The 24533-nt window shown below is 42.3% G+C and overlaps 1 protein-coding gene across 2 annotated transcripts; it reads right to left on the minus strand.

The window, feature by feature from the left end:
- Window positions 1–403: 403 nt before the first annotated feature.
- Window positions 404–24533, minus strand: TMEM273 (transmembrane protein 273). 2 transcript variants are annotated; one of them, XM_009943864.2, is made up of 6 exons: window positions 24428–24533; window positions 19028–19078; window positions 18082–18192; window positions 15973–15997; window positions 2079–2105; window positions 404–1239 (listed from the first exon to the last, which is right to left on the minus strand). In XM_009943864.2, exons 1-6 carry the CDS (start codon window positions 24480–24482, stop codon window positions 1194–1196), a joined length of 315 nt encoding a protein of 104 aa, XP_009942166.2. In that variant the 5' UTR covers window positions 24483–24533; the 3' UTR covers window positions 404–1193. The 2 variants fall into 2 exon arrangements, with proteins under 2 accessions (XP_009942166.2, XP_075279490.1); XM_075423375.1 differs by lacking the exon at window positions 15973–15997.

Below are 24533 nucleotides of genomic sequence, written 5' to 3' on the forward strand. Positions count from 1 at the left end.
GTTGAAAGGAAAGCCTAGCTTGAAATACAAAAATCTTCCTGCTTTTCTCACACCTTGTGATGACAATATCTGTCAGGATAAAACTTTCTTCAAAGAAGTGGATTTAAACAAACAGAATAGAATCTATAGCGTTATTTTCTCAACTGGGACCAAAGCCATAGGCTGACAGCTTTGGTAAAGTTGGGATGCGTTTACAGTATAACTTCAGTTTAAACCATTTAAAATTATTTAAACTATTCTAAATGTTCTGAGACAAAGGTCTATTTTTTCTGTCACTCCTGTTGTAAGAAGCTTGTAGTTGGAGCAAGGCAAAGCAGTTTTGATGAAATCAAACTCAACAGAATATAGAAGGCTAGATAAAGAATGAAGGGGCCGGGAGACTGAAATTATTCACAAAGTCGGATTGAATTTACTGCATTGTTTTATATTAAAAAATAGTGATGAGTAAATTTTAGAAATGTCACATTAGCTTATTTGTAGAATTTTGACATGAAATGTTTTTTCAGATGTCCAGAAACTTTTTTTTAATATACAGAACTGTTTTCATTTCAATGTTTTAAAAGTGAAACATAAAAAACATTAATTCAAATAGGAATTTTTCATTTTACATCCCCACAATTCATTTTAAATAGCTGAAATGAGCACTGCTACCTGCAGTTCAACAAAAGATGCCAGTCTGAGAGATAAAAAAGATACAACTTCAGTATGAATAAAATGTTTTCCTATTAACACAAAACATATACTCACTGAAAAAATTGAGAAACCTTGTTTTGCTTTGACCTCAGATGAATGATTTTTAAAGTTACTTCAGTCATTATTTACCTAACTTGAAATAAGGGCATGACCATGAATTCTGATGCTGAAATGTATTGCTATATTTTGATTACCCTGCATTTAATCGATTTTAGAAATCAGTCATTTACTTATCACAGACTAAACAGGATCTATTAATGAGAAGAGCTCATCAATTCTATTTTCCTCATACATTTCCTTCTTATACATGCTGTTGGGGATTGCAGGCTTTTTGTGTGCAGGTGATTGAAGTTAGCATGCAGTATAAGCTCTTCCTGTAATCCATCAATCAGTCTTTCAATTAAAGAACAAAGCAAGGAATTGGTATTGGTGAGACTCCTGCCTGTGCACAAGAGACTTCTATTGATTTTCATACCAGGTAACTCTCAATTTTGAAAGGATTATTGATCATTTGTACTTTCTTTTCCTAATACATTGACGTCATCCCTGAAAAGGAAGAAACATCACAGGTTAACAATATCTTTCTGGCTTTGGTTTTGCCTGGAATGATCCATAGCATCATTATAAAAGCTGAGCTCAGAGATACCCAGATAAAAATTACAGGAATTCTACAAAATTATTAATGGAGCTGCTGGAATTACATTCATGAAGTTCCTACTGCTTAACTTTTATTTTCCTAAATGTTTCTTTGTGTCTTTGGATGTACCTGTTTTTCCTAAGTGAATTAATTAACAGAACAAATTATGATTCTGACTGCTGTGGCAACTTCCAGATGCCCTCTTGACTGCCTGGTACAAATCCACTAGCAGCAAGCAATGCGTTTTAGGGCAGCATCCTGCTATGAGAACTGCTCGCAGTGTTACAGACTCTGGATTATCATCATTTGGGCTGCTTCCAAGTATTGGCCTCTCACCTGAGTAGGGAGCAAATGAGCAGCTCCTGGATCCGTACTGTAGCTGCATCTTTCCAAGAGCTAACTACTTGGAGTACCTGCTAATGTGGGGGCAGCTGTATTGCAGCATAGTTGTGCCATAACGCAGACAGCCTTGAGGTATGCCAGGGCCTTATGTTAAGGCATTCCAGTTAGTTAGACAGCTGGGAAGCTGGAGGACAAGACAGTTAAATGACTTGTCTTAGGCCATGCAGAGTGTCTGGGAGACAGATCTGAGCTGTCAGTAGGAACTCAGGGTGACCCCAGAGCCTTTAGCACTGCGCGACCTTTCCATTTATCTGGGTGGCAGTGCCTTTACGACTTCTGTGCGTTTGCCAAGTGCTGTCACTTCATCTCCCTGCTCCACCAAACTACTGTTTCACCCAGAACATACCTGTTTTGGCTTGATCCCATGTTTGACCTGCAAGGCACAGAGAGTGAGATGTTAATTGTGACTTTAAGAGCAGTGATCAAAGATGAGCATACAAAGAAGCAACACATTATCAGCTGGGGAAATGCAGGAACTTTTCATGCTTTCTCTTTTCTTCACTGCTCTGAATCTTTTATTCAGTTTTACTCCATCTAGCGTCAGTGCTTGGAAATAAGATCTTGTCTTGCAGGCCTCAACTTCATTATACTCTTAGGTCTCATGACTCTACCGGGAAATGGTATCCAGCGTAGTCCCTTTCCTTAAATACTACTCAAGCATTTTCTGGTGACTTTGCTAAAGAAAGAACTCACAGGAGATTTGGCAGGCAGGGACCTGCTGCTTGTAATTTGGCTGGCTGTTTTCCTTCTCTGAGAGAATGTTTGTCACATATGTCTTTTAGAAAGCTGTGCTAGAACTTTCTGTTCATGTGAAATTCACTGCACTAACCATTAGTGTCTGTAATAGAGAGTTAAGACCTGATTCTCATCTTTCTAGTTTGAACTGGGCATACAGTCTGTGGGAGGTGAGGCATATATAGGCTGGAATCAGAGGAAAATCTCTGTTTCCTCCATGTTTTCTTTCCCCGGTTTGGGGCTGGGGTGAGTCAGCATAACTCTATAAGGTGGCAGTGCCTGCACTGTCCCACAGCACTTTCATAGCTAAATTCCCATACTGCCGGCTTTGCCCAGCCCTTTGGGAGTTCCCAGGGCATCCAGAGAAGGTGTCTGCTGAAGTGCAAGGAGGGAAGCTCACCAGCACCTAGCCACTACCTGCCTGCCAGGCTGCTCACCTGCAGCCTGGGGACCACACTGGAGGTAGCTGGTGATTGTCTCAGCACTCCTTTGCCTGCACTGATGTAGTGCTTTGGAGACACAAGGAATTTCTTTTAGTGACACAGCTCTGTTGTTACACAGGATGTCATGGTTATACAGCAATATTTTTGAGCTTGTTGCAAATGGTTTGTGGCAGCTCTTTCCTGGAAAGGAGAGGCATTTCAAAACATAATCAGGAGACCTGATATGGGCTGTGCTTATGAACTTGTCAAAATTTCTTCACACAAAATAACACAGATTTAAGCATGGGAACTAGGTTACACAAATTTCTGCCTGTCTGCAACTGTAGCCATTAAAAAACACCCCACAATTCCCCCCTCTTCTTCTGACTATGACAACAGATTAATGCAGAACAAGGCCAGCGCAAGGTGATTTGAGCTAACTAGGATGAATCAGCAAAGGATTAAGTTCCAGGATGCTCACTTGATCCCTTCCTCTGCCTGTGTTGGAGGAGAACGTTGCAGGGAACTGCTGGGAAGGGCATTGTTTTTCAGCACAATTCCTAAGTGATTGCCTGCCTGTGGCCTAATTCTAAGTAACTCAATTCTCTGCATACAAAAAGAGCAAAGAGACTTGTTTGGAGGCCAATGCTCTTCTCCACATAGCCCAACATAATCGATAAGTCACCCAAAGAGAGTGGCTTTCTTGCTGATGCTCTCAGGCTGCCTTCCCACTGTTGATAATGCCAGCCTTCCCCAGCACCTTGGCTGTAATATTTCACTGCTTCCCTTGTGCCAGACATCCTTAAACAGCCTGATCTCACTGAAAATGTTTTTTATGTTATACCACATATGTTTTTGGTAAGGCTGGTTCCTTGAGGCAGTGGAGATGCATGACTGTCTGTCCAGAGCATGCAGCTGTGCTGGGAGAGAGGGGGAAGCAGAGCAGAATGGTTTCTGGAGATGGGACACTCTGTTGGTCCTATGCTTTGTTCTCCTCCAGGGAGTCATGGAAGCTCACTCAAAGGAACCAGTTCACAAACACTTTACAAACAGAATTTCCACCTAAAGGGGTAGTTATTTTTCAGCACCTGTCTCCAGTTCCCAGCCCCATTCTCCACCTCTCCTGTGCCAGCACAAGCATTTCAATGTCTATGTTGTAAATCAGATTTGGGAGTGGGCCAAGCGTTGTTTTTAATGCACAAAAAATAACCCAGATACTTTTCAGACAGTGGTTTTCTGTCTTTTTCCATTTACAAGTCCATGCAAAATTTCCATTGCAGCAGTGGGCCTCTGTGAAGTGTCTTTAAGCCCAATTTAAACCCATATGGAAAGCCACTAAGCCCATAAAGTTCCGTGAATCCATGAGAAATGCTCCATGGACGCCCAGGCGTTTGCAGCCTACAAGGCAGAAGTCAGCATCACTTTGTGTGATATTTACTCATTTCTTTCAGCTTGCTGCTTGCTCTCTGATACCAGGCTGTGAAGTATACATGTAATATGGAGGTGAGTGGTTATAAGCAACAATCAGAGGAAAAACAGACTTAGTTTTGATTATGCCCAGTACAGGTCCTTCAGGACAGAACTCTTAGAGAGTAAGAGATCAGGGAACTGAAATAAAATCATCTGACAGACTATACACATGATCTTAAAAAAGGATCTATAAATAATCTTATTTTCTGAGAAGTCACTGAGAAAAGGCTCCTAGAGGTCCATCTGAACATGATTCCTTTTTCATATGTTTGGTGTGAACTTGTCCAGAAATTCAGTGGAATACAGGAAATTCTGTGAGTTGGAGTATGCAGGTTCTCTGATTTGATGTTGTTCTTTTCTGCCTAAGACCTGTGGCACTCTGAGTCTCTTGCATCAGTAGGCCTGATTTTGTTTTGGTTTTGAGCTGGCCTTCAACTATGATAGCAGCTTTCATTCCTAGCTAGTCCCTTGTTGTCACCTCTCTGACAAACCCTAGTCAACATAATTCTACTCAGTCTGGATGGCAGACAGGTGCTGCCTGGGAGCAGGACGCTCTCTGCTCAGTGGCATCCAATATTCGAGTTACCCTGGGTGTCTGTTGACAGGAGTGAAGAGGGTGCTTTTCCAGAAACATTTCTGAATTTTCATCCAGACTCACAGCAGCTCCAGTGAAAGGTAGAGTTACTCATTTATTGCTGGAATCAGTGGCACCAGCAAGTTTGCCAGCAGACACCACGATGGCTGTGGAAGGAATTGCCTCCGACAGGTGCCTGAATATTACCAGGAAAGCATTCTCCTGACTCAGCAGGTTTGGGACCAACTCTTACAATCAAATGATTTAGAGCTATTCAAGACTAGCCTCAAACATTTGTGCAGAGGGCTAGGAAGGAATAAGGATTCCTCCCTGTTTGGCAGCTGTGAAAATGTCAACTGCAAATACAGCCCCCAGATCTGAAGGGAGCACAGGCATCCTGGGCCAGATGCTCTCCCAGGGAATGTGGAGAGTGGCCAGGGAGGAGCAAAAAATAGCCAGAAGTGTGGCTCTGCCTGTCAGGCTGTTAGCTGGCATCAGTGAAGTATGCGGTATCCTGGAAAGGGGTTTAATGAATTAACCTCAACCTAACAGTCTGGACTGTACCTATGTGTATGTATGTGTGTATAAATCTGTCTCTGTGTGGATATGTGTCTGTATATGAAGTATTTCCTCTATTCGGGCATGGTGCCAAGAGGAACTGAGAGCCTGAAAGTGCCTACAGAGTGTCATAGTGCTGCTTTTTAAGGCTTGGTGTCCCCAGCACAGTGCAAAGTTTAGTGTCCTTGGTTTTGAAGTGTGTGGTATAAAGACTAATTTCATATTATAGAAAGGGTAACCTCAGCCAAATTATCTTGTCCAAGGTTGTTCAGAAGATCAAGTTCAGCTAGACAAAACAGTGACAAAACCAGGCAGAAAAGCCAGCTTATTGCTCTAGTCACTGGTGACCAATGCCTCAACACAGAATGCGTATTCACATTTTGTTTCTGCAAATGTCTATGTGCAGGGAGTTGAGACAGCCACTTCTGCTAAGATGATTTCCTTATTTTTTAACATTTACACAAACACATATGGAGTTGTTTAGGCTGTCTCTGTTCATACTTCTGTTTATTTGCAATAGCATGCATTATTATGGCATTTGTGCAGCTTTTAAATATTTTTCATTAAAACTCCATTCCAAGGATGCATACTGAGAAAACCTAAGGCAATGAATAAAACCTTCAGTTTATCAGCCACCCACTAATCCCTGCAGTGCTGAGCAAGGAATTAGGCCTGCCCTGGTGTATCAGCAGGGCCAGACTCATCTTGTGCAGGTTGTATCTGCACCTTAGTGAAGTGCAAATGCACTTCTGCCTAAGAGGACTGTAGCTCTCCCAAGTTAGCTTCCACTCCCATTCTGCCGATAGTTGTTCACTACTGGTATTTGGCCATAGTGGCAATATGAAGGGAGGCTCTGCAATTAAAGCAGACCACAAATAAATAATTTTTGATTGATCTTGCAAGGCTTATTTAGATCTTAGCTGAGGCTGAGTGTCTTTGCTGGCTCTGTTTTTCCTTATTTGTAGACCTCTAACAACTTACAGGAACTTTATGTTGGCCTGATGATTGTGTTTTTTGTAGACTATATTAGTTAGCAGGATGAAAGACCTTCTGAAGGGCTGCTTGGGAAAAAGAATGTGTGGAAAGTAAAAGAACAGCTTAGGATATAGCTGAGGGATGTTAAGAGGAAATATTCAAGTCTTTGACCCCAGAGGTGTCAAGGCTTCTGTTGAATCTACATGACTGATTTTCTCCAGATCCAAGAAGATGACACTCATTATCATAGTTTAAAAGGGATATTCCTGGGAGAGGAAAAGAAAAAAGAGGCTTGTTTTGGGAGAACAAAGACAGATGCAGGCGACTCAGTGGCTCTAAGGAAGTTGAGGATTACTGCGGAAATCCAGGAAGTTGTCTGCATTACTGGGGATTTAGAGAGAACGGGGGTGCATGTAGGGTATGGCTAATTGTTTCATGTCGATGCTTCACTTCTGTTCTTGCGAGATGCTTTATGACCATGCATGAGAAGGCTAGTTTGAACTGTTCACAGATCCTGTAAGGAGTAACTGTAGCACTGGAACTCAGTTTTGCCTCCTTCACAAGTCCAGAAGACACTTGGGGCGCACAGGAGTGAGAGAACTGTGGTAGACGGAGACTCAGCTCCTGAGGGTGCAGTCAGGCAGCCCAAAACAAGGACAGGGATGCAGTCCAAGAACAGTGGTCTGCAAGATATGGGGGGGAGCTGTGGCATACTTTGTATTGTAGAAGCACCACCATTTCTAGTCCTCTGCATGAGAAGAAGCAGATAACTGCAGGATACAGACAAGGGGTGAAGAAAACCCAGTGGGCACTGGGAAAGATAGCCGGGATGGAGAAGGGAGAATAGATGGGCTAGGAGGCAACAGAGCTCTGCCATTTCCGTCAGCTACAGTGATGGTCACAGGCAGATGAAAGCTGGATACAGTTTGAAGCTTTTTGGGTATGTTCTCCAGTGCTTTTTCTTCTCTGCTTTCCCATATCCCTCTGCTGAACTTTGCTCATTCCACACCTGACCATGTCTTCTTTCTATGGGAGGAGTGCCATGGCTGCACAAAACAAGGGCAAAACTGAGCTGAGTGGGGAAAGGGAGATAACTGGTGGGCTGTGGCAGAACTACAGTGGTGGGTTTTTGTGGGACTGTATGAAGTGATTGTTGTGCGGGGGAGGCCCATCTGTGCTGTGGTGTGAGCTGCCTTCTGCCAGGTGTATTTCTGGCAGCTCTAGTTTCTGACAGCTGCAGCTCTGGTTTTTTGTGTTTGTTGTTGAAAAGCATCTTGGAGGATTCGGTCTGTTCCAGGCACTGTTCTGCTAGTGTGGAAATATGAGACACCTCAGGAAGGACTGCCCCTGAGACACCCATGAGACGCATTAAGTGCCAATGATTTGGAATGGCTTCTGATAACTCTTCCACTTCATAACTCACTGCTTTTTTTTAAATTCATTTTGATTTCCGGGGTTTTTTTCCTGTTTTGGGGTGGGTTTTTTTCCCTGTTTTTTGTTTCCTGGGGGTTTTTTCTTTCTTTTTTTTACAAGGCTGGTGAGGTAAGTTTGCGATTTGAATGAGTTGGAGTTTGAATGAATGGTAGGCAGAGTCACATACTACATTTGAAGGAGAAGGTACTTTCTGAAAATAAGGATTCTTCCTTGTTACGTGTCCGAAGTCCAGTCTGGGAAGAGACTGAGCAGCTATGACTTTGTGTGAAAGGCTAAGTCAATTCACATTTTCAAACAGTTCCATACCAACTCTTGCTATTTGGGTAAGATTGCAATGCTTTCCTCAGAATGTCAGTGACTGTGCTCCACAAATTCCTTTCCTATGCCTGTATTTCTTGCTTGCATCCCGTGTGTTAGAATAGATGAATCAGAAAGTCAAGAGGCACCTGGGAGCACCAGAGGGAACATATTTAAGCAATAGGAAACTTGGAAGGTTGAGACTGTAATCTTGCAGGTAAAGATGGGATGCTGTAGTGCCTATCTCCTAGGGGCACATGACAGATGTGGGTTTATGCCTAAGAAAATGTGTAAGAGGCACAGAGACAGTGATTCCAAGACATAAGACCTGTGTCTGAATTAACTTAAAATGGTGAGGTATAAACATTTTTACTTAAACTGGACATCTCCTCATAGTCTTAAGTTTGTCTTGCTGTTAATATATTTTCTTCTTCATATTTGTTTGCATTTGATGTTTGTTAGTGCTTTGTAGTGCTAGACAGTTCAGTGGTCACATATTCCATGTAATGAGTCACTGATTTAATCTCCCTCTGTGAAGATGTCAAAAAGCATCTTATGTTAATTTCTGAATGGGAGTCTTAGCAGTAAGGCCACAGCTTGAAAGAAATGCAGAGAATGAACTAGCCTCATTCCAGGTATCTCCAGGCTGAAAAGTGAGATAACTTACGACTGGGAATCATGTCTTCTTAATGTCGGGTCAGTGCAAGGAAAACATGTGTCTCCAAGTCTGATATATTTCTATAGGAGGGAATTACTTCATTGAAAAGTAATTAAAATTCACAAAAGTTGCCGTAGTATGATTTAAAACAACCAATACCAGTCCCTGTTTCCTGATGTTTCTCTTCGTATAAAAATCTTCTGCAGAGAAGACATTATGGTTATTCTTGTTTAGGAACTGGATAAAGATAATGCCTTTGCAGATTTATTTTTAGCATCATGCATTTCAAGTACTTTTGCCATTGAACTTGCCTATAGTAGCACAGCAGTATGTGCTTGCATCTTAAGCAGATATGATTTCAATGGATAGTAGAGTGGCTGAGACAGTATCGCTCCCTGGCTACATACTGAATACAGTGTTATGTGTGAATAGCTCATGCAGTATCTGAGTTGCTGCAATGCATTTCGACAGCCAGTGTCTTGTGCGAGCTGTGTTCTAGATCTTGATCCTGTTTCTTTGTGCACCACACTTCCAGTGAGACATTCAGACAAGACCAAGGTCTTTTTTATTTCGGTGTGTGTTTACTTATGGATTTTGGTTTGTAAAATTTTGGTCCCATTTTCAAAGAGACTCCCACTTGTGGCTTTTTCAAGTATGCTAGCATCAAAACTAGGTCTTCAGTTAAGTTCATTGTGGGCTCAGACTCTGGTGATTAGACAGGTTACATCTCTCACTTGCAGCTGATAGTATCAGTGTTATGAGTCATTCCTACTTGATTGGCTTCCTGTTTGGCAAATGATGCATTCTGCAGTTCACAATATCATAGACCAATTTGTACTATTTAGATCAGAAGAAAACTAAGAACTGCTCTCCTCTCCACAAAAAAAGGTTTTCTATCTATCTGACTCTAAACCTGTTTGACGGATCTGAAACTGTTAGATCAGCTCCTGTTATGTTCTCTCTGCCTGTCAGTGCAGCTGGCTACCAACTAGAACATGAAAAAATGCTAGGAAAAAAGTTCTTGACTCAATTGTTTAAACTGAGACAGTTCTGTTAGCGGGACAAAACTGCAGCTCAACATCCAAACTCGCGTATAATGGCCCAGACATAGTCTTTGCCATGCATCCATCTCTGGTGTTTATATTTTCCAAGTGGGTGATTTCATCTCCTCTGTAATCCATGGCAGTGTTTTTAGAGTTAGGGAATGAGGAGAGTGGAGGCTTTTAACAGGCAATGGCATTCCAAGCCCTCCTCTATTCACCTAAGGAATGATCTGATTCTCAAGAGTACCTTGTGTTTTGCAAACAAAGTATTGCAAAAGAAAGAGAAGTTGTCCCTAAGAAGAAGTCAAGTGGGAAAACGCAACAGAACATCTAGGTGCTGCTTTGGGTAGCAAAAGAAAATCTCTGATAAGCCTGGCACTTGGTCTATGCAGCTCCCAAGCTCCTCCTCTCTGTCAAATATCAGAATGACTTGTCTATTGCATTTAAAACCTGATCTCTTGCTCAGTGGTTTACATGGGGGCATGTAGAACCCCATGAGTTGCATGGGGAATTTTGATGTGTGCTGCTGCCTAGGATGTGTTGAGGCAACAAATTCCTTTTTGCTATTGCAGCAGATTTAAAATATGTACCTTTGCCTTTTTAGTAAACATTCTGTCTCTCCATCCTTCTCCTTGTCTCTGTATGCCACTTTCTTTATCTCCTTCTGTCAGAATAAATCTGGCTGCCATGCACTGTAGTTAACTCAAAATATTGCTAACATTAAATGTGCCCAGACATTTTTATTAATACATTAAACTTGCATGAAATTTTAGGCATTATAATTTACCAAGCTTACACCAAGATGGCATTTGAAACTGACATGAGCTATTAATTAAAAAAGAGGACATTAAATAATTGTCAGTTGACATCTAAATTACTGTTTTGTTAGCTGACAGCAGCTTGCCTCAAGCCGCTTTCTCTTCTCAAGTGTTAGTAAGCATCCCATTAAGGGCATCCCATTATGAATTGATTGTTTAAATCCTAATCTTATATACCTGACTAAATAAAGTGTTAAATGCTTTTAATTATTTCACAATGAGCTGTCAGTGGCATGTGGGTGTAGAAACACTTCTATTTTAAGTGTCTGGGAAAGTAATAAGAGGGACACATCAGAATATTTCCAGATTTTAGCGGAAACCTGTTGTTGCAATGTGCTGGTTAGGTTCAGTACCAGCTAGTCAGGGCTGTAGCATAAAAAAAGATTCTCTGCATCAAGGCTGACCAACTCCATCAATTATGGTGGCACTGTGCTGAGTGACAGCCACGCAGAGTATGTCCCAGCTAGGGAGACATAGTGGCTCATGGGAAGAATGATGTGAAATTTAAAACAAAATTTGGCTTAAGGTGAATTCGGGTGAGCGCTCTCACTTGACAGGAGAGGTGCCCGAGGACTGGAGAAAGGCCAATGTCACTCCAATCTTCAAAAAGGGCAAGAAGGAGGACCCAGGGAACTACAGACCGGTCAGCCTCACCTCCATCCCGGGAAAGGTGATGGAGCAGCTTATCCTGGAGGCCATCATGAAGCAAGTGGAAGAAAAGAAGGTTCTCAGGAGTAGTCAGCATGGATTCACCAAGGGGAAATCATGCCTGACCAATCTGATAGCTTTCTACGATGACATGACTGGCTGGGTAGACGAAGGGAGAGCCGTGGATGTTGTCTACCTTGACTTCAGCAAGGCTTTCGACACAGTCTCCCATGATATCCTCCTAGGGAAGCTCAGGAAGTGTGGGCTGGATGAGTGGTCGGTGAAGTGGATAGAGAACTGGCTGAATGGCAGAACTCAGAGGGTTGTCATCAGCGGCGCTGAGTCTAGTTGGAGGCTGGTGACAAGTGGTGTCCCCCAGGGGTCAGTACTGGGCCCAGTCTTGTTTAACTTCTTCATCAACGACCTGGATGAAGAGTTAGAATGTACCCTCAGCAAGTTTGCTGACGACACCAAACTGGGAGGTGTGGTAGATACACCAGAAGGCTGTGCTGCCATTCAGCGTGACCTGGATAGGCTGGAAAGCTGGGCAGAGAGGAACCTGATGAGGTTCAACAAGGGCAAGTGCAGGGTCCTGCACCTGGGGAGGAACAACCTCATGCACCAGTACAGGCTTGGGGTGGACCTGCTGGAGAGCAGCTCTGCGGAGAGGGACCTGGGTGTTCTGGTGGATGACAGGTTAACCATGAGCCAGCAGTGTGCCCTGGCTGCCAAGAAAGCCAATGGGATCCTGGGGTTCATCAAGAAGAGTGTGGCCAGCAGGACGAGGGAGGTTCTCCTTCCCCTCTACACTGCCCTGGTGAGGCCTCATCTGGAGTACTGTGTCCAGTTCTGGGCTCCCCAGTTCAAGAAAGATGAAGAGCTACTGGAGAGAGTCCAGCGGAGGGCTACAAGGATGGTGAGGGGACTGGAGCATCTCCCCTACGAGGAGAGGTTGAGGGAACTGGGCTTGTTCAGCCTGAAGAAGAGAAGGCTGCGAGGAGACCTTATAAATGCCTACAAATATCTGAAGGGTGGGTGTCAGGAGGATGGGGCCAAGCTCTTTTCAGTGGTGCCCAGTGACAGGACAAGGGGCAGTGGGCACAAACTGAAGCATAGGAAGTTCCGTCTGAACATGAGGAAGAACTTCTTCCCTCTGAGGGTGACGGAGCACTGGAACAGGCTGCCCGGGGAGGTTGTGGAGTCTCCTTCTCTGGAGATATTCAAGACCTGCCTGGACAAGGTCCTGTGCAGCCTGCTGTAGGTGACCCTGCTTCGGCAGGAGGGTTGGACTAGATGACCCACAGAGGTCCCTTCCAACCCCTAACATTCTGTGATTCTGTGATTCTGTGATCAGTTGGATTAAGTTTTTTTCCTGAACAAACACTAATAATCATTACTGTTCAAGCAGAAAATGAAATTTTCCATGGATGATATGCTAGTTCTCTCTGATCCTAAAGGGGTGATATCTTACTTATCACTGAGGGATCTGGGTTGCCTGTGTACCTGAGGTATTCAGGGTGGCTGTATGATTGGTTGGAATAAATCTAGGATCAGATGATTTCAGAGAATGGACTTTGCTTTATCAAAGAATTTTCCAGGACTATCTTCTGGCCTAAAAATGCCATGAATTAGAATCCCCAGGGAACTGAAGTAAGTGCTTAAAGTCAGTTTAGACCTAATTATCCCGTATCTCTTTGGTGACTTAAATAAATGGGAAACTATCCCTATTACCCTATACTATGACCTATGGGAAAAAATAAATCAGATAAAAAGGAACATACAACTTGGGTTTTCTTGAGGAATCTCCTCAGTATTTATAATACTGTAGCATTACAGTGCAAGTACTCAGCATGAGTAACATTTCAATGCCCTTTGCAGGAAATAAACTGTAGGGATTGTGGTGGGTTTGTGTTTTGGGGGATTTTTTTGGTTGCTGTTGTTAAGAGCAGCTATCTCCCATACATCTCCTTTCAGAGATACACAAACAACCTCAACTAGTTAGGTGAACAACATTGGAATCCAAAACGTGGCATATAACCCCATTCTGTGACTCAGTTTTGGTCCTTGAGAGATGCCAACATGAGTGAGAGTCCTATGGAAGGCTGCCACATACTTCAGCTATTACATGTGCTGTAAAGGTCCAGTTCCAACCTGTAAGGTATTCCCATTAGATATAGGCCAGTTTAACATAACACAAACTCTACTATCTGGAAAGGCCCTACCCTGAAGAAGGTTAGGAGGCAAGATGGAAATGTACGTTGGATGCTGTATGCTGTATTTCCCATTGGTTTTACCTGAGCAGATATTGCTTGGATTGCGGAATGATGGTGCAAACACAACAAAGCTAGTTCTGCATCCACTGTCTGAGATTTGTAAAAGTATAGCTTTGTTTATCAAACAAAGCACCATATATACTTCCTTGCTAAAAATTCATGCTATCTCAAGGATATCTGTATTTCACTAATCTTCCTAAGGATTAGTTTATAACAGCATTTTTGAATGTTTGCTGTGGATCTGGTAATATTTTTACTGTCAGAAGTTTCCTCAAGACCAGTGGAAGACTGCACTGTTTTCTCAGATCAACATCTACATTACAGAATCCCTTGATGAGCCACCAAGGAGTAATATATAGATGCCCTGAAGTCAATGAGAACAAAGATTTGTTAGTAATTTACTCACTGCCAAAGTAGAATTGAAAAGTAAAACTGATTAAGAAGAGATGGTGGCTTGCTAGTTGTTTTCTACTTAAGCAAAAACGTAATCTTTACCGCACATAGTTTTGCCCCCAAACATTTTGGAATTACAGCTTCTCTCACTGGTCAGTGTCAGTGGCTCTAAGACAGAGAATTTGTATATTGTATCATGTTTCCAGCCTTAGGAGCAGAATTTTGACATGAAACTGGAAACTTCACTCTACCTTTGATCAAATGCCTGTAGACTAGGACAAGGAATCATCGAAGGGGTCAATGTAAGGTCGTCATTAATGATGTTAAATTTTGTTGCCATGACAAACTCAGTCACTTCCCCTAGAAAGATCAGAGGATGATATCATTGATGTTCAAACTGTCACACATAATAAACAGCAAGGGATGGGAGGCACAGGGTAAAAAAGTCTGATGTGGAGCAGTTCACAGATCATACCATATGCATTTAATTCAGGCAGTAAATCCACTGCCTTCTGTGTCTCTTCTTGCCTTTATCACTCTCTTCCCTTTATTCTCTTGTCTCTTGACTCTGGTGTCTGGCTTTTCTATTTCAGCTATTCACACCCTTCCCATTTGTTACTTTGTCTGTACTGTCCTTAAAACAGCAGAAAGCTTACTGCATATTCTGTGTTTGTTCTTCTGGCCATATAATAGTCCTAATCTATATTAGTTTAATACACAGAGATTGTGAGTGTCTTGTAAGAGAATAGCGTGCTACTAGAAAGGAAATATTTTATGACAGTTAGCTGTGTTAGGCTGTGGAAGTGTCTCCCCAGGAAAATAACAGATGCTCCATGACTAGGGCCCTTCCCTGCTGGACAGGCAAGACATTTAAGTACAGCTGCAAGGGGTGCCCTTGCTTTGATCTTCAACTCAATGTTTACATATGCTGTGGCCTCTTTATAAGGAATAACTGTGATGGGGACATGCTTCTATCTAGCTCTCCAAGAGAGGCCAAAAGCCGTTTCTTAGGTCATGAGAATGCTGATTAATTAATGTTTGGGGTTTATTAGTCACTTATAAAATGTCTCAAAGAGCCACAAAAAGGTGTCCACATCTGTAGGTTACCATGAGCCAACAGACAAATTGCAGTCCAGAGTTCCTGCTCCCACACATCTCTACGCTATTGCCTGTCCTTGGAGGAGATGGGGAGCTGCCATTACCTAGCCGTCTGGCACTGCCTCTTCTGCGTGTGAACCCGTTGGGTGCTCAAAACCAAAAATGGTCTTACTGTTTCTGAGTAACAGGGAGGAAGGTAAAGGGCACAATGGATCCTTTCCAGCAGGAATGATCACTGCATGACCTTGACCTGTAAGAACCTGGGGTGGAGGGAGTTCTCAGAACTGAGGTCCAAACACAGTAATGGGGACATTTTTGATGAAGCCATTTACCCTGGTTTACATGTTATTCTTTTTCCCTTTTTTTTTTTTTTTTAATATGACAATACAGTAAATACTTTGTTTTGGAGAAAATGTGGAATAATTCTCGCAATCTCAAAGAACATCCAACTTCAGCACTTTTGAAACAAAGCTTTTGGCTTTCATCCCTTAAAAATGCTTTTTTAAAATGAGATTGCTATTATAATACATAGTACAAACCTAAAAAAAAAGAAAAGCTTCATCAGAAGTGTTTGAAGGATTTTCCTGTTAGAAAGAATCTGTCTGCTGGGATTTCTTTCCTATTTCTAAAATGTCAAAATCCTGTTAAAAGGAATTTCCTTTTTCCACACAGGTCCACTAGATACACTGGGTATCATGGTCCTCTAGTGGCTTGCATGTGTATTATGTGTTATCATTCAAATCACAGTTGTGGGGAAGCATCATGCATAAAGGGAGAGAGGAGTTAAACATTACAGTTTGTGTATTGCACTGCCTCTGAAAACGCGTGGGGCAATGACTCTTACCTTCTATCCATTTTGCCATCTGACTCTAAGGAGAGAACAGGAAAATGTGGTTAGTTATGGAACCAGGACCAGAGTGGTGATGGGCCTGCTCAGAAGTCGTGAGGATGCAACCAGGAGAATGTAGTTACAGCTGATAAAGATCCAGCCATCCTTTCTGAGGTAAAACTCTTTGATATCAGTAATGTCATGCAGCCTTCCTAAAGCCCTTCTTGATTCTTCCAGCCAGAATATCTCATGTCAATTTTCTCAGAGCTGTATCTTTGCTAATATTTTGGCTATTTTGAGTTTGATTGTAGCACATCCCCAGAGCATCATGAGAAACAACTTTGAGATCAGATGCTTGATGAGAATGAGGTGGAAGCAGTTTCCTTTTAGGCACACTATGTAGTGCCAGTAAAGAAAGCATCAGCCATTTGGAATCAGGTTGTGACTGATCGGCTGAGCTCACCGTAGCAGTACTGGGCCCAGAGAGCTCAGTTTAATTCACTCCAGACTTAATAGTTAAGACCACTCTGTGTGCGTTTTTACTAAGCAAGAGACTGTGACTACTGTTGAAGCAGTGTGTGATGGTGCACTGCTCACTTAGTAGGGTTAGACAGTTCTGGGTGCTAGGAGATTACCTCTCATTTGGCGTGTGAGGGTTAATGCAAAGATCTGGCCACAGAAGGAAGCATTTCTGGATACAGTGGATGGACAGGCAGCTCCTAATCCTATGCTGTAGCAACCTGATTGAGTTCTCTTGCTGTATTTTCCTTGTTTAGTGTCTGGCTCATTTTTGTGGTGGAAACTGGCTACACTTATGAGAATTTGTTTTTAAAAGTGGACTACAAGAGCTGGCACTCTGCATGCAACCAGAGCTGCAAAGGTGCTTTTAGAAATTCACTATGGAGATGACGTACAAAGAACAGTGCTTTCAGACCCCAAACTCTCTTACTATAGTCCCTTTTCTTTCATTAAGGATTATTTCCCCACATATTTCATGAGATTGCCTCATTGCTTCCATTTCTGCTATGGATTCCTTCCAAGCCAAATTTTCATGTGCTACTGAGAGCACAGACCCCTCTTGACAAGCAAAACTTAGGTTACAAAGATTTGCCTTAGCAAAGTCCCAGGGCTCTTTTTGCAAAAAAAGAACAGCTTACACTGATGTTCTGGTCAAACTATTAGTACTTTGCATTTCCTCATTTGCCCATATCTGTTGTTCTTGTATTTGCTATGCTCTTTTATTCTAGCTCTTAACTGCAATTAACTGTTACTGTGTGCTGATACCTTGTACTACAGTCGACAGTTCTATTTCAGCAGTGGAAGAAATCTTCAAAATATTTTCTGTGCACTGCTCTGTGAAGCACTTTGGAGTCCTATCGGGTAGGAGAGGCTCTGTGCAGAGGATGGAGGGCCACGAACCAGCACTCCCTCTGAGGAGGCCCGTGGGACAAATTCTGCCCATTGCTAACTTCTGTCTACTGAAATGAAGGGCATTTTCAGTTTAACTTGAAGATTTTGGATTTGAATCCAAAACCACGGGTTGTAAACCACCAGTTCAAAGTCAAAAGGAGCTGTTTCTACCAGCAGTTATGATGTTAGAAGAGCTTTTGCCTGTTTCAGATGCAAAACATGCTTTCATTTGGCACCTGAAAACCAATCATAGTGGATAAGTTATAGGGAATTTTGCAATGTAGTCTGATGGAAACTGCGTATCTTGGAGTCAGACAGTTGCATTTGAAGGGAAAGTCCAGAATCAGTGAAATAAATAACCATTTTGGCTACAAAGTGTGAGCAAGCCTTTTGCCCATCCTGCAAATTAATAGACTATTTACGTAGATTAGGCAGAATTTTGTTTTAAAAATTAATCATTCAAAAAGATACCAGGCAGTAAGCTGAATTAAATTCTGTTTCTCTTGTAAAGCTAAAGATAGAGTTGGTTATACTGAAATTTGAATCTGCAGATCTAGGAACTCCAGCACTTCACACACTTTTAAAATAGTTTTTCAAAGGACAGCCAGAGCTGCAGTACATACACAATTCCTAACACTGAAGCTCAGAACTGCTGTATAAGAACATAAGGAGAACTAGATCTCTGGATAAGAAATAAGGAGTATTTTTTCTTACCTGCAAAGACATTGTCAAGCATTTGTTTTTTGATCATGCAAATTATTACTGCTACAAAACCAATTGCTAGAAACGCTCCCAGAGTAACTCCTATTATAACATATGTGAAATCTGCAAAAATTGAAAACAAACCAGTGAGTATAGGCCATTAAGTAGTAAATACAACTCTGTGTTTCAGATGTGAAAACACAAAGTTTCCAAAGTTAAAATGCATCCCTAAAAAAAAAAACACCTCATATTTGTTCTTCAGGAGGGGCTGATAATGCTGAGCCAGACTAGGTAGCTGGGAAGAGTCACATACAAGACTACTCTTTCAACCCTCTGCACATCATGAAACCATGTGAACATGCGGCTAAGGGGCTCAGTGCCGTTTTATGATAATGAACAAGTTTAGTCTCTGGTGCGTGCAGGTCTCAGCTGAGTTTTAGAGCTAGGTTTTAGAGCTAGGTCTCTAACTTTTTCTCCAAAGTGAAACCCCCCATACCTGCTTCCTCGCCATTCTTAGTCCTGCTTCCCACAGCTGCACATGCACAGCTTCATGTCCACCCAGTCCCCAGCCTCCGGCCCTGCCTGACTAGTCTGTCTGTAAGGCTTTGCTGGGAGGACACAGGAGAATTTTAAAGTGTAGAATATGAACCATATTGTGATTTTGCATTACTGTGCGTACCTAAGGGTTCAGCTTCATCTGTCAGACAGGAGGTTGCCTGCGTCCAGGATCTGTGTTCCAAGCTGTGTCCTCCCTATGATCATTGTATTTACTTAGAAGTCATTTAAAGGCCTCAGTCACACGGCAGAACTATCCTGTGCTAGGCAAAGTACAATCACACAACCAGGTTATTATCTTCTATACATAAGTATGTAAAGTCTTCTGAGAATGTTCACTTCTGTTACATTTGCTTTGCCCCTAACTTCCTGTCTGGAAGCAAAAATCTCACCATGAACTCACCTATTTCCTCCTCTGAGTTTCCAGAAGCATAGACCTTTGCTCTCCAAAAATCTGAAATGGAAATATTTCAGCCTATTAGGAACATCAAGGAGAAAGCTCTGTATTTGAGAATGCTGTATCCAGCTATTTCCAAGGGAATGGTTGATCCTGGTAAAGCGTAAGAAAGGATCTGAGGCTTCCTGGACTAGTGAAGCATTATCAGTCAAGTTAATGAGGTCATCCTAGGAATGTGGCCACTACGTGGCAGGTTTTGGACGAAATGGAAAATATGATTTTAAAATTTTGTGTTGTCTTAACACTGTTTCCATTTTAGGATTTCCTTACTGCAAGCCTGTGAGCTGTATGCAAGAGAAATTTCTATAAATCAAGAAAAAGATTACAGATGCTGTATAGCTAAGAAGACACACTAACAAGAGAAGATATGACATACCCCAGCACCGTGTCCAGAAAATGTGTATCCCAATCCTTCCTGTAGTTATGGTCTTCCAAATGTAACTTATTGCTGGCAGAGAAGAGAGTATTTTCCTTTTGCAAGAAAATGTTATGGGCTGGAAGCAACCTTTTCAGAGACTCCCACACCAAGTTCCTAGTTTATCAAAAGAACATCCTCTCAGCCCTCCTTCTTCCATAAAGTCACTGGGCTGTGCTGCCTGATGCTTGGAGTGTGCCGGTGCTCAGAATGGAGTGGCTTTGAAGAAAACTATTCATTTTCACATACTTTTTGAAGGTAACATATAAAAAATTTTCCAGACAAGAACAACAAAAAGTCAAGAAAAAGAAGAGAAGTCATATGATTTTTGATGTTGCTCGTTTATGGCAGGAAATTGCTAAAAATGTGCACTTGAATTTTTTTTCAGGGATAGGCATGCAAGGCTATTTCCACCAAGTCTTTTCACGTATCTCCAAATGACATGCCTGATGTACAACTGCATGAGGTGTCTGGAGCATGAGAAGGCTTTAAAGGCAGATAAGACTTCCACATTTTAAAATAGCATGTTATGAAATTTCTGTCTCCTTTACATGCTTCAGGCAGAACATGAATTCTTCTCCTACAGCTATTGCTCTTTGGTAATCCACTGCCTGGGTGACAGTACATATGGGATCTGGTGGTAAGATCCCATGCATGGTAATGCTGTTTTGCATGCAACAACATATCTTTTCATAGGCATTCCCCACTGTAGTGGGGAATTGTGAGGGAGTATTGTCTGACTGAAACTCAAGTGGGATTTTAAGGTCTTAAACTCATCCAGTTTTCCCACTGCTAAGTTATCCAACATTGTAAGTCCCAGCTTGCCTCTCCTCGCTCTCCTCCACTTCCTGAGAAGAAATAATTCTGTCTTCTTGAGGTTTTGGGGTCTGTGCTTTCACTTCTTGCGCAGTAAGATGGATGCTAGAAATATAATTGGTTTTAGACTTGAAGCATAGTCCTCCCACTCCAAATTCAGCCATTTTGGTACCTTTACAGAAATTCATTTTGTGTCTGCTTTTCAGAGTGCTGAAACTCTCTCTTGAGTTGAGTGTGGGCTCTGGGGCTTCTGTGGTTATGTCAGAAAAAGCTGATATATAGGGTGGCTCACAACAGAGTTGTTTTTATTTTCTGGTCTTAATCACATTTCTAATCCAAAATTTTCATAAATTACAAGCCAAGATTCAAAAATCTGGAGATGAGCTTCAAAAAAATCTTGAGTTTTAAAGCAAAAGTATTTTGAGAGCTATAATTCTGAGATGAAAGTCTTTTTTTGCCAAACTTTTCTTCATAATTAAGATGTCTGGAAACTTATTTTGTACAAGCAGAAATATTTTCTCTCCAAAAACTCTATGACGCTCAGAGAAGGGAGTTGGGACAGGTGGGAAGTCCGGTTACAGATATGGTTGCAGAAGTTTGCTATTCTAAATTACCAAAATCAAAGTTACAAAGAAAGGGAATTAAAAAAAAAAAAGTCTAAGAGTACACAATGGGTGTAAGAACCATAGCTCCTGATTTTCCAGATTAGAAACTAGTCTCTTTGCTCTTGCTTGTGAATTTATTTCATTATAAATTTAAAAAACCCCTTTCTTTCATCTCCTTAATTATTCTTTGTGCTCATATGAAGAATGTTTTAAATTCAAACATAATAAAAGTGATATTGTATTACCTTTATTACCCTAATGATCATAATACATAGACCTTAATGTATGCTTTCTAATGGAATTAAACCAGTGACAGATTATGTGTTTTATGGCAGAAATAATATTTTACATGGAATATTTTGTGTAGGTCAGTTTAATATATTGAGATTAAATTATTAGTTTCTTTTTATAAAGGGAGGGAGGGAAATTTCTGAAAACCCACAGGACTAGAGAGAGCATTTTCAATTCATACTTTCAATATGGTTTTAATTAAGGTTTAATATCATTTACTGGATGCTGCTTAAATACTGTTTGCTTTTGAGGACTGTGTTAGATAGCCAGCTTCTGTTTGTTTTGGTTTCCCCTTCAGGTAGAAAGAAGTGGATTGACCAAGTCAAATACACGTGTGTCACTGTTTGACCTAGATCCCATCTTCAGTTTAGATCTTCTGGGGATGTATAAAAACCTCCCTGTACAGAGGGGTTAGAAATGATTCCTCAGCTTCTGCAGCACTCCAGACCCAGTGCTAGCTTTCTGACCCCTTGTCTCTGTATGCTGGGCTAGACTAACTCCCATGCCTGAACAAACCCCCTGGACCCAGAGAATATTTGCTTCTGGGTGGAAAAGCCTCGCAGATGAATTTGATATATATACTTGTGTGACTCATGGATCATTTTTCAAAGGGTCTGGAAGCAACTGATGGTGCTTTCTCACCTCTCCTGTGTGCCTGGCTCAGGCGTAGCGTGCAATTGGCAGTACAATAGAGGTGTGCCCCCTGGGACCCTGGCAACACCAGGAGGCTGATGGGAGGCACAAGCTGTGGCTCACTCCAGCTGGTGGGGGAACATTTGTGTGTGTGTATTATTGGCAGAGAGTCCGGAGATGAGGCTGCAGACTAGACAGATATTGCATTAGAGGTCGGAGGGCATGGAGAACTAGCAAGTGTGAATCTGCCGTGGCAGCCTGCCTGAGGAGCTGGGCTTGGTATGGTATGCTGGAGCCAGGCCGGTGGCTGAGGAAACTTTTGCTTCTGGCTGCACCACAGTCCTCTGCCAGTGTGGTTACCTCCCCCAAGGTAGAGCTACTGGGCAGGTGATGAACCTACAGATAAATAAGCCAGGCTGTGAGTGAGATCAGAGCCTTTGGTCTGTCATCTCAGTGAATGATTTAAGCCTGGGCAGGCTTAGTGCTCCTCAGATCTGTTGTGCACAGAGCTGGGTTAAGCAGAAAACAGCTTCTGAGCTGCACTGAGGGAAGTCCTGTTCTCGCTGTGCCCTCTGCTATGTAACTGTGCTCATGCGATGCCTTGCCTGTAGGTCAGCATGGTGAGGAAGGTGGTGCAAAACGCAATTTGGGCACAAGTTTAGGGAGCAGGAATAGCTCACTTCCCCACCTTATGAGATACTGTGAACCAACTCCCAGCCATAACATGCAGTGATAAACAGCAACATGTGCCTTGTCTTTCTCAGTGCACAGCACTTGCCTTAGTCCCTTTCCTTCTATTGCCTCCTGCTTCCATGTGACTTTCTTCTTTCTTCCTCCCCCATCTCAGGTTTCTCCTTCTCACTGCAGCAGATAGTGGCTAGTCCTGTGGTGTTGCAGTAGGCAGGGATTCAGTGCCATTCATCTTTGAGGCAGCAAGGGGGAAAAGAAGCAAGTATCTGGGAAACGCAGAGGTAGGATGGAAAAAAAGGGATGGCTCACGGTGGGTGCCTGAGCAACTCCACAGTCAAATAAGGAATGCCCATGACAACAAAGAGGCTACAGGCAATGGCCCTGCTGGAAACCGTGCCTGAAAGCCAGCATTAAAAAAAGAAAGGTATTTTGGCTGGTATTCAGTATAGCAAAATTCCCAGCTACGTGGAAGTTTCATAAGATAGGCACTGTTAGTATCCAGGCAAACAGGGTCCATTCTCAGTCCTCAAATTAGAGGCAAAATCCTTCTTTGTAGTAATTGATGAGGACAGGAGTCACTCCTACATGAAGACAGGAATTTTTCCTTGCCACGCACCCCTCCATACAAGGCTTATAGATTTGCCATTGCCTGCACTTTTCCATGTGACACTGGGAGGCATGGTAATGGATTTCCCTTGTATCTATTGTGAATTGCCTTTTGCTGTAGAACATGTTTTGCTGCTCTTGAGTCCGCATTTCTTTGCTCTAAGCAAATGCTATTGTATTAATAGGACTTGTGCCATTTGGTTTCTGAGCAATAACTAGTCAGTAACTTGGGAGAAGTCCTTGCTGACTTCACATCTGTAAGAAAGTTTGGTTGTCCATGTCCTTTGTGCTGGACAGTCTCCATTCCTCCAGACTCTTGGAAATGTCTATAGAAAGGTGCAGAGGGCTTGAAGGGACAACTAAAAAGGATAATGAGAGTGACAAATTCCTGTGTGTACCCTGAGAAGGACTACAAGAGGATAGAGCACTGCTGTAGATCTATGGATAGCTTTGCTTGCAGAATCCGAGGCAGGATGCAAGCTGGAACAGCTGGTCTGCATGCCTCAGGTGGGGCAAACTGCCCTTGGGGGTTTCCCCAAGGGTAGATGATGATTTTCTGCGAATTTCTGCATGAAGTAGGGTAGCGAGGGGAGGTGTTCATTAGGTAAAGATGAGGCTTTTGCCACCAGAGGGTGCCTACCCCTTACCGAACGTCTCAGAGACCACAGTAACCTATGTAAACTTCTGTCTTTGTAGCTGCTGCTAGCTCCATCCTCCTCATTAGTTCACGTTAGTCTCAATATGACCCCTGCTGACACTTCCTATCCATGAGCCTCACTTCTTCCCTGCACGAAGTGGAGGTAACCATGAAATAAGAAGCAAGTTGTGAGGATGAGAACGCCCTGCTTTGGGCTGGCAGGAAGCGTTAGAAGCAGCCTGAGGCAGGAGCATCAAAGTCCTATAAGCGAGAGTCACGGAGACCAAAAGTGGCGTGCAGGTAGCATGCACACAGGTCAATATTTTCCTTATATCTGCTAAAGTACTGTTTTCTATACAGTGCCAAACAGGATGCTCAGCAGCTCTGCCATCTCATCTGCACAAATGCAGGTATTTAACTTCATGTATTGCACACAGCTGACCTCTTAGCACAGCACTCAGTCTCGCAAATATTAGCTAGAAATCTCAGCAAAATACCCCACTGTCTCAAAAAATATTCTTTCTCCGAGGAACAGGGTTCTAAACAAATTTTTAAACAACATACAATTCAACTGGGAAATAAATAACCCCATCAAACTCAGGAAAAAAACATCTCTCAAAAAGGACGGAAAAGAAATATGATGGATCACTTACGTAAGAGAAGAAGAAATGCCGTTAGGACTGATATCCAGCTTGTTAGTAAGGTCATTGTGAAGTTTTGACAACAAAATGGTTTCACTCAGATTTTCAGTCATTAGCA

Source organism: Opisthocomus hoazin, chromosome 6 (genome assembly GCF_030867145.1).
Source record: "Opisthocomus hoazin isolate bOpiHoa1 chromosome 6, bOpiHoa1.hap1, whole genome shotgun sequence".
NCBI lineage: Eukaryota > Metazoa > Chordata > Aves > Opisthocomiformes > Opisthocomidae > Opisthocomus > Opisthocomus hoazin.